This window comes from Chelonia mydas, chromosome 12 (genome assembly GCF_015237465.2).
Source record: "Chelonia mydas isolate rCheMyd1 chromosome 12, rCheMyd1.pri.v2, whole genome shotgun sequence".
Taxonomy (NCBI): domain Eukaryota; kingdom Metazoa; phylum Chordata; order Testudines; family Cheloniidae; genus Chelonia; species Chelonia mydas.
In genome coordinates this window covers 18,760,872-18,771,070 of record NC_051252.2, presented here as the reverse complement: position 1 = coordinate 18,771,070, position 10,199 = coordinate 18,760,872, and the positions used below count along the sequence as shown (strand labels likewise).

Sequence of the window (10,199 nt, the reverse complement as noted above, 5' to 3'; positions counted from 1 at the left end):
TATTCAGTATGTTTCCTGGATAGACTAGAGATTTCTTTGAATAGAAGAGCCTGGGGTTCCAAGTTAAAGGCAATGACAAATAGAGACCAAAATGTGTCTCATGACACTCTATCATTTCCCCCACTCTGACTGACACCATAAGATCCTAGTAAACTCAGGAACCGCTTTCGAAGTCTGTGAGGCCAGAAATCTGACGGGACCCGACCTGGACAGATTCTGGCCAATGATTTGCAGTGCCTCAGGTTTCGGGCGCCCCAGGCGGGACCCATTAAAGGGGGTCTGACTTTTAGGAAGTCCTGAGCACCTGCCCTCTCAGATCACCCGTGGCCGGCCCCGGGCTGCGCTAAGGCGTGGAACAGACGCAGGCGGGGGCTGGGATATGAGGGGGGTTGTACCGCCTAAGCAACTCACAGCCCGCCTCAGGCTGAGCGCGCTCACTGCGGGCGGGAACGCGGCTCACCGCCGCGCGGCGGGGCTGCTCTCCTCAGCTGGCGACTTTGCCGCTTCAGGGCCGAGCGGGACCAGGGGGGCCGAGCGGGACCAGGGGGGCCACTCCTCTGTGCCCAGTCCCTGCGCTGCTCCCACTCCCACACTCCCTCCTGCCGGTCCCCGCCTCCCGCCGGCCGGCCAGTGGAGGAGGGGACGGGGCGGGGGATGCAGCCCGCCCTGGAGTTGCTCCAGCAGCTCGCGCAGAGGCTCCAGAGCCCGACTCGCCCTCCGAGCCGGCAGCGCCCAGCGAGCGGCTTCCCGGGTCTGGCCGGGATGGCGCGTACCTGTGCCCTGCCGCGCCCTCCGCCCAGCGCAGCAGCCACGCCCGGGGACCTGCCCTGGCTCAACCTCTCCAGCCGCCCGGAGGCGCTGGGCAACGCGTGCGCGGCCGGCGCGGGGCAGCTGCTTCAGCACCACGGCCAGTTCTCCGCCGGCCTCTCGGTGCTGCTGGCCGCGCTCATGGGGCTGCTGGTGCTGGCCACCGTGCTGGGCAACGCGCTGGTCATCCTGGCCTTCGTGGTGGACCGGAGCCTCCGCACCCAGGGCAACTTCTTCTTCCTCAACCTGGCCCTCGCCGACCTCCTCGTGGGTGAGTTCTGCGCCGGCGGCGCGCCCGCGGGAGCCGGGCCCCGGGACAGGCTGCGGGGCGCGGGCTGGTTGGGACGGCCGGGGGCAGGGCCCGGCCCGCGCTGGGACCCCCGGGCGATGCGGAGCGCGCAGAGAGAGCTAGTCCCTGGGCGCTGCAGCCGGGGTAGGGAGCGCTCCCGGGACGGGGCAGGGAGCGGGGCAGCAAGGTGCCCAGCTGGGTCTGTCCTCAGGTTAAGTCCCTCGGCTTAACGCCCGGGGGGCAGGGCGCGTGCAGACACGACCCCGCCTTTCCCAGGGCGACAGGGAGCCAGGCTGCAAGCCGCGGCGCAACCCCAGCCAGCTGCCATTCAACGGGTGGGTCCTGCCCCGGTGGAGGTGCCGGGCGTTGTAACACAGGAGTACGCGGGGCCAGGGACCGGTGTGCTCCTGCGGCGCTGAGCTCTCTGTCCGCAGGTGGCTTCTGCATCCCTCTCTACATCCCCTACGTGCTGACGGGCGAGTGGAAGTTCGGCAAGGGCTTGTGCAAGCTCTGGCTGGTGGTGGATTACCTGGTGTGCACCGCCTCCGTCTTCAACATTGTCCTCATCAGCTTCGACAGATTCATTTCCGTTACCAAAGCGGTAAGGGACAGAGCCCTTCTACCATGACTGGAGCTCTACGCCCCAGCTGCTGCCGCGCTCAGCCTGGAGCTTAGGGGGAGACTCCTGGGTTAAAAAGGATGAGATCAGACATGCTAATAAATGCAAAAGAGAATGTGGGTTTTTGAGGCTGTCACTACCTCGCCTAGTCAGCACGGTCTGCATTACCACTGCTTGCCAACCATGCTCCAGCCAGCTCACGGGGACTGAATGCTACCTTAGCAAAACAAAGCAAAGCTTAGAGTGGTTTGGTTTGAGTCTTCAATTTAGGAGGAACTTGAACCTTAACAGTTTACAGAGGGACGCAGATTAGTCGCCTGGAAGCTGGGTTAGAACAAGGGCAGAGAGGTGTAGTCTCGTTCACAAAAGGGTATGTCTACACTTTGAAATTAGGTCAAATTTATAGAAGTTAGTTTTTTAGAAAATGTTTTTATACAGTTGATTGTGTGTCCCCCAAGGGTTGGGGTAATGGTGGCTGCACCTCCTAGAATGGCATGCAGCTCATCATAGAAGCAGCATGTCTGTGGCTTTGAACCGGAGCAGCTGTTTGCCTCTCTGGTTTTTTGGTAGGCTTGCCTGAGCTCTTTAATTTTCACACGCAGTGCTACGGGTCCCTGTTACAGCCTCTATCCTTCATGCCATTGGAGATTTTTTCAAATGTTTTGGCATTTCATTTTTTCAAACAGTGTTCTGCCAGCACAGATTCGTTTCCCCATACAGTGATCAGATCCCATACCTCCCGTTCCGTCCATGCTGGAGCTCTTGGGCGATTCTGGGACTGCATGGTTTCCCGTGCTGATGGGTTCTGCATGGTGACCTGTGCAGGGGAGCTTGCCACACTGGCCAAACAGGAAATGAAATTCAAAAGTTGGCAGGCCTTTTCCTGTCTACCTGGCCAGTGCATCTGAGTCAAGAGCGCTGTCTAAAGCGGTCACTATTGAGCACTCTGGGATAGCTCCTGGAGGCCAATACCGTTGAATTGCGTCCACACTACCACAAATTCAACCCAGCAAGGCCAATTTCAGTGCTAATCCCCTCATTGGTGGTGGAGTAAAGAAAAAGATTTTAAGAGCCTTTTAAGTAAAAAAAAGGGGGGGGGCTTTGTTATGTGGACGGGTGCAGGGTTAAATCGAGGTAACGCTGCTAAATTCGACCTAAACTCATAGTGTAGACCAGGCCAAAGAAGCAGTTGTACTTGCCTGTGCAAGCCATGACACAAATACTAATTAAAGGCCACAACAGGCATGTGAAGCAGGGAAGTTCCCTCTCCTTCATTTTATAGCAAGTCAAGGACCAGCATAGGATTACAATCACTGTTCCCTCTGAAGTGTGTGTGTGTGTGTGTGTGTGTGTGTGCGCACACGCCCACAGATCCTAAACCCCGCACACAGTGAAACACTGCCCGCACACAAATTTACACAGAAGCACAATAATTTACACAGAAGAAAGTTTTTGCACACACGGCCTGTCAACAATTTGCACAGAATTTTTTTGTGCACAGGGCCTGTCAAAAATTAGAGGAAACATTGATTACAATTCAGGTTTCTGACCCCGTCCCCCCTTTGCTATAGCCCTCAATTCTCTCAGTATTTGGGCGTTCACTGAAATACACATTGTGGATTGAGAACAGTCATTTTGCAGAAATAGCATGCACCTTCTTGCCTGGCCAAGTTTTCCTTTTGTCCTTCATGTCATTGCTTTTCTTTCTGATTTTGTTTGGGAAGCAGGAAGATTTCCCAACTTATTGATTTTCATATCCAGTTTATTACAAGTCACAGACTGAGGCACTAATATTTGGAAGACATGTGGGAACCTAATAATTTTTGGTGATCATAACCTGTCATACCAAAATTAAACATTACAGCCTTTCCTACAGTTTAGTAAGTGTGTACGGAGGTGTTCTGTAAACTCATCACTTGGAAATGTAATACAAGTTACTTAACTAATGCCACAGGAGAAAATATAAAAACTAAGAAACAAAAATTCACTCCCACAATATCCCACAAGCAGGCATCACAGCTACAGCAACACACATGCAACCTCTGACTGGGGCTAGAAGTAGGATCCTTTCCTCAAGAATTCATATGTTTCGTGCAGTCCGCAACAGCCTTAGTCTAGCAGCTCTTAGGAATGGTGCAAGGTGCAATTCTTTTTGCACAGAACATGGACAAGCAAACAGCTAGAAGGATGTCTATTTTATTAAATGGTGGGTGTTGGAAAGGGAGTGGCAGGAATAGCTTTGGTTTGTTACAATGTGTTTAGTAAGGAAAGTTTTTCGTTTTTGTGTGCCCAGCACATACAACAAAAATAAAACAGGAATCCTTAACATTGTAGTTATAGGTTATTGGATTGTTCTGGGGAGCATGATCATCATTTGTTACTTTTTTCATTGCTTAGGTGAGTTACAGAGCTCAGAAGGGGATGACTAGAAATGCCATTTTAAAGATGATAATCGTATGGATTGCAGCTTTTCTTCTCTATGGACCAGCCATCATCAGTTGGGAGTATATTGCTCAAAAAACTATCCTCCCTGAAGGAGAGTGCTATGCTGAATTCTTCTACAATTGGTATTTCCTAATGATTGCTTCCACTATTGAATTCTTTACACCTTTCATTAGCGTTACATACTTTAACTTAAGCATTTACATCAACATAAGGAAACGCACTCCCATGAGAAATGAAAACCTAGCACCTGATCAAGAGGACTGTGAAACAAGTTTCCAAGGGAAAAAAAGAGAGCATGTAATATTTTTTGTAAAACCTACTGACAGACAGAGAGATAAGAAAAGAAGAGCAAGTAGCCTTTCACCCACTAGACCCTGCAGTTCAAAGCTCAGCTTATGTAAACTTGATAACCAGTCGCTAGATTTTAATGTCGGTCAAGATTTACCACCCTTACAGGTGGATGTTGAAACTAAAGAACCCAGGGGCAGTCTTTACAAAGCTATAGAAAACGTTTGCAACACCACAAGAAGAACAGATATTGCCAACAGCATGGCAAACAGAGTTAGACTTTCCCGGGACAAACGAGTAGCCAAGTCTTTAGCAATTATTGTCTGTGTGTTTGGTTTGTGTTGGGCTCCTTATACACTTCTGATGATCATTAGAGCAGCTTGTCATGGGCAATGTGTGCATCATTCTCTCTACGAGACTTCATTTTGGCTTCTGTGGCTGAACTCAGCTATTAACCCTGTTTTATACCCACTGTGCCACATGAGCTTTAGAAAAGCTTTTATAAAACTGCTGTGTCCTGGTAAGGCTAAAATTCATCCCCACATTTTTATGTAAAATTATATAAGAAAAATGAGCTTGTTATGTAGAAACACTAATTGCTTCTAAAAGGAACCTACTGGTGCTGCTTTGGTTTAGGTCCATGAATTAGGACTACCCCTGCTTACTTTAAGTCAGGGTAGACTTAGGAGAATTTAAAGATCAATAAAAATACAAATAAATCAGAGAAAGATTTATAACATTGCGATGCTAATGCATCACAACCAGAAAGTGACCCTATCTAGTCTGTTTTCATTCAAAGCAGAATGACATGCAAAAAGGCAAACAGCATTCCTGTGAAAAAAGTAAAGTAAGAGTTTGCAAAGTCTTTCACCTTTAATACTTTCAGGTGTTAACAGGTTAGGATTTTTTCTTAAAATATGATCTATAACCTGATAAAATTCCCTTTAATTACTTTGCAATGATAAAGTGTAGACGACATCTGCAGGCCATAAAAATACAGAGTACAGAAAGTAAAAATACTGCAAGAATTAATGTAAGTTAAAAAATAGAGTCAAGTTTGAAAAAAAGATGTATTTTTCAGAAGGAACTGGTTAAATTTACAGTATTTTTATCCATCCACTGATTTATCCCTCCATTAAAATAATCAAAATGTACAGAGAAAGTTTAAGAAAAGGTAAGCTGTGTGTGGACTTATCAACGTGTAAGCAGTATTGCACCAAATTACTGTATGTACATTTATAAACAATGCTGCACTAAGGACCTAATTCAAAATTCACTAAAATCTTCCTTGGCTGAAGTGAGTTTTGGATAGGGGACCAAATATCTGTGCGTGTTCTTAAAAAGAATATCACACCATCGTACTCTTGCTTGTGTATAATGCCATACCAAAAAAACAGCAGCCTATTTTATACCTATGTAAGTCTATAAAACTAAAGTGAATAGAGAACAATCACGAATGAATAAAATGTATTTGATAAGTAACAGGAAGGTTTAAGAGTTAACAACACTGGATGGGTATATGGAAATGTGTACTACTCTAAATATGAATGTTGATGTGGCTTATTTTGGGGCTATTGAGAGAAGAGATTAATAGAAGGAAGAAAAATGTGGGCTCATAAGAGTCTAATTTTAGTTTTGCTATTTTGTCATGTTAGCAGTCTGTTAGTACAGAGTCCAGCATAATGTCAATGGGCATTAGGGTCAAAGTTGCAGAGAAATATAAACATGTGCTCCAATTACATGTGGTAGTATAACAGTATATATTTACCCTACAGGCATCTTTTTAAATCTATGAACAGTGCTTAAAGTGATCCTAAATGTTTTTATGCATCTCACTATCCACAATGATGGTCTCAAATAAAAATTAGTATTAGACTAAAATTGATTTCCTGCTACTGCAAGATTTTAAGTGAATGAAAATATGTTTAGACAAACAGATATTGGCTGAAATTCATTTTTAAAAACACTCAAATCTTTCAAAGCCTAGTTATATACAGTCAGATCAGACACATTCAGTGAAAATCCAGGGAAACACCCCCAAAATAAAACAAAGTAAAAAATATAAACATGCAGTCTGAATCCTTCAAAATGTACATCCTTTTGCAAATAAAAATGGTTTGCCTTTTTTAAAGACTGTGTCCAATGGCCCATCAGAAAGTTACCAGTGGTAAGTGAAACTATTGACACATTAGGCCCAATACAAATCCTTACTAATCTTTTATTCAAGTCCACCTCCTACCCTCCCATCCCCATCTTATCCAGCGAAGACTGTTCTCCGCAGAGTCTCTACCCGGGCGGGGCTTAGGAGATGGCAATAGGAAAAAAAGACATTGAAAAAAATCTCCTTTTCTCAAATATTCGTATGGGATACACTACCAGTCAAGCACTTATATTATTTGGAGCAAATCCTGTCCCTAGAAAACAGCCATGCTGTGCATTGAGGCAGGCAGGGGAGAGAGAATGACCAGCCATGGAATGTCAGCGCATAGCCACTCCATAACCAATGAGATAGTTGTGTAGCTCGTCTACATAATACTTTGTCCTGTTCCCTTCCAGGCCTATGAAATACCAGTCCCACTACTCTTGCCCTCCTAAACCGATCTGTGAGAGTGAAATGCAGGAAGCACCCACAGAAGACAGAGCTCCACAGCATGCTCCCCAGGCCCACAGAAAGATACTGCAGTGGTTCTGCTGCGTTCAGGTGTGTCTGCGTTAATTGGAGAGGTGAAAGCATGATTTGGCTTTTTACCTCTTCAGTTCTCTCATCTTTCTCCCTTCACCTCAATGGGACAAGTCAAATATCGCTGGACACACTGAATGCCAGTCACATCTTCTACACTTTAAGCACACTGATCTGAGCAGTGAAACCCATGAAAGGATCAGTTTCTTAGCTTGCAGGACAATGTCCCCCCATGAGCATCCTGTGTTGTTTTGCAACTACTTCCCCATTGACAAACTGAAAAAAAATCAGTAGGTGAATATCAGTATTCATATTTGTCCATTACGATAGCAGACACACATGTTAATCAGCTGTTAAGACCCATCTTGTATTATATGCGGCCTGTGAACCACTGTTCTGAAATCTGTTACTTACAGTAAACTTTTTTTTTTTTTTAATAAGTTTTATTAAATGAATTGTTTAAGTCATAAAATAGCCTACTTAATACTTATAGCAGCAGCCTGGTTCCAGCATACATGGTTACTTTGGAAACAGAAGGGGACATGGTAAAATGGACCTATTCCCAAGACTCTGTTAATTGTGCTCACTTGGATATGCTTCATGAAGATCTAGCAGATGGGCCTTTAGGACTCCTAGGAGCAGGATAGGGTCTATACTGTAAAACAAAGGGTGGCTCATATGTCTTAGCTCCACACCACCATCACCTACAAACTCTTACGATAAAGATGACTCACTAAACTTTTTAGACTGAAGATTCGCTAGCGCTACAGAATAGAAGTTATGTTCACAGCTTTCTAGCATGAAAGTTTGTAGACAGACTGTTCTTGGAAGGCCAAAAGACGCCAACAGTAAACTTTTCCATAGAGGGCACAACTGGTGATTTGTAATCAGTGTATCTCTTGCAGATACTGAGGCACAGCATAAGGTATCCTTTCCAGAGCTCCACTATTAAGAAATAATACATTTAATAAAGGCACCCATCACCATAGCACATAATCTGCAGTATCAAATCAGTTGCCTGGATTGCCAGAGATTTATAGGTGATGTTCTCCCACATGCATCAGCATGTCAACATAGACTTCTATACTAATTGCCCAAATGGGTCCGCTGCTGCTATTTGTACAAGGCTAATAAAACAGTTTTTGGTAGACGCTGGGACTATTAGTCCTTAAATTGAGTCAGGATCAGGCAGAGGACAGAATTTTTAGTGAAATTCTGTTGCAGAATGAGACCACCAGTTTCTTAGACTGACTAGCAGCTAGCCCATTAGCCAATTTTGTAAGCCTCCTGATCTACTTTTAATTTTCCTCACCCCTTAATGGATAGGGTATTTTGGCTGAAGGCTATCAGGCTGTGTACTTCCTTTAAATTCTAGTGGGGTATTTTATTGTATGACAGATCTCACAATAGGTATTCTATAAAACAAAATATATACACACAAACTTTCAGCCAGATGCTTGTTAAGTGTTAGTGTTTCTTGGCTGAATTCTGATGTTAGGTAGCCATTTTATAATCCTGCCATCTGTATTCACTGAAACACCAGTGTATGCTCTCCCCATTAGTTTGAGTTAAACGCACTTAGATTTTATGACCCCACCTGTGATTCAAGAAATTTACTTTTGCTTTTATTGTAACAAACATTAAATGCAACAGCAGACATTAGACATAAAACCAGAGTTAATAGCAACTTTATTGTTTCAATGGTGCAAAATCATGATACTGAATAAACTTGTGTAATGCATTTTCCCCTAAATTTACAATGGTTATACATATACTATATAGATCACAATTTCTCTATTTTTTTTATACTATTTGGAACAAAATTATCTTGATAAATACGCCCTGTGCACAGTACTGGCCCTCACTGAATGTCACAGAGCCCTAATATGCAAAATATAACTTTTGTTTCTGAGCATGGTGTTTTAAAACTCTCTAAACATGCATTAATATATTCTAGTTTTTAGGGAAAATATTACACTTAGACTTAACTTGCACTAAAAGAAAAGCTCAAGCAGAACCCAACAAACAATAGCCCCCAAAATCAAACGCTCTATTAAAGAAAAAAAAAATCAGATCACTTTGAGATGGATAGCCACTGTCAGGTTAGAGTTCCATAGTGCTACAGAAGCGACAGTGAACAGAGACAGAAAAGATAGGTCATAACTTGGAATAGAAGAGCCCTAACATGTCACATGAATTTTAAAGAAACAGGTCCAGTCATGCTAACATAATCAAATCTATAGTTGCTGGTCCAATCTGAACACCTTTTAAATTTGTTAACATATTGAACACAAGTGTTTGGAAGTGCTGAACTGAACACATCACATTTAAACGAATTGTAACCTAACTTGGCATTTCTGAAAGGCACAGTCTATTAAATCTATCATAATAAAAAGACATACTGTGTGTAAATGGAAAGACAGAAATAAGTACAGTGTGTGCATGTCTGTGCAAGTGTGTCTTCTTTAAAGGACAAGACCTTCATAAATTGGCCCTTCAGATTCTGGTGATTCCCTCCTCAAACGCAGGTGTTCCAGTGTGTTATGAAAATGTTTGTTAATTTGTTCAGTTTCTTCAGTAGATTCAAGGTTTGGAAGGTCTTCTCGTATCTTTTGTATGAGCTGATTCAAAACCTGAATTGTCACCTACAATAAATATATAAATAGCTAAATCCTACTAGTAAATGACAACTGAGCACATTTAATAGAGATCTTAGTTCTTTTTACCCACAGACTTTGCCTCCAAGTAAGTGCAGTTAGGGCACAAGAGAGGTAGTCTTGCAGCTCTACCAGAGGCTTGTGTGACAATGATTTTGTACCACCATTTACCCATCTTTAAAATAGGTACAATGTTTCTTACCTCACAGGAGTCTGCAAAGACTAATTCAACAACATTAAAATACTTTAAAATCCCTTGTAAAAAATTATAGGGCCAAGTTTATTTATTTCTAGCAGCTTTTCTAATAACCTTAGAATTAGAGCAGCTTCTATTGTAGAGAAAGCAGTCCCTGAAGTCTGGGATTCTCAGTGGTGCTTAAAAAAAGAGTCTGGCATCCAACTCACTGGAATTCA

At 43.9% G+C, this 10,199-nt stretch overlaps 2 protein-coding genes across 4 annotated transcripts in view; one reads left to right on the top strand and one right to left on the bottom strand.

Annotated features, from left to right (window-relative positions):
• The first annotated feature begins 232 nt into the window (after positions 1-232).
• Positions 233-7,236, top strand: LOC102942673 (histamine H3 receptor). Its single transcript, XM_037878303.2, has 3 exons — positions 233-1,078; positions 1,531-1,697; positions 4,113-7,236. Exons 1-3 carry the CDS (start codon positions 655-657, stop codon positions 5,001-5,003), a joined length of 1,482 nt encoding a protein of 493 aa, XP_037734231.1. The 5' UTR covers positions 233-654; the 3' UTR covers positions 5,004-7,236.
• A 1,564-nt stretch (positions 7,237-8,800) lies between these two features.
• VPS35 (VPS35 retromer complex component) overlaps positions 8,801-10,199 on the bottom strand; it is a 41,643-nt gene continuing 40,244 nt past the window's right edge. For all 3 annotated transcript variants that reach the window (XM_007059642.4, XM_043525947.1, XM_037878302.2), the window contains one exon: positions 8,801-9,773. In XM_007059642.4, coding sequence (XP_007059704.2) covers positions 9,594-9,773 — 180 coding nt within the window. In that variant the 3' untranslated portion in view covers positions 8,801-9,593. The remainder of the gene's footprint in view (positions 9,774-10,199) is intronic.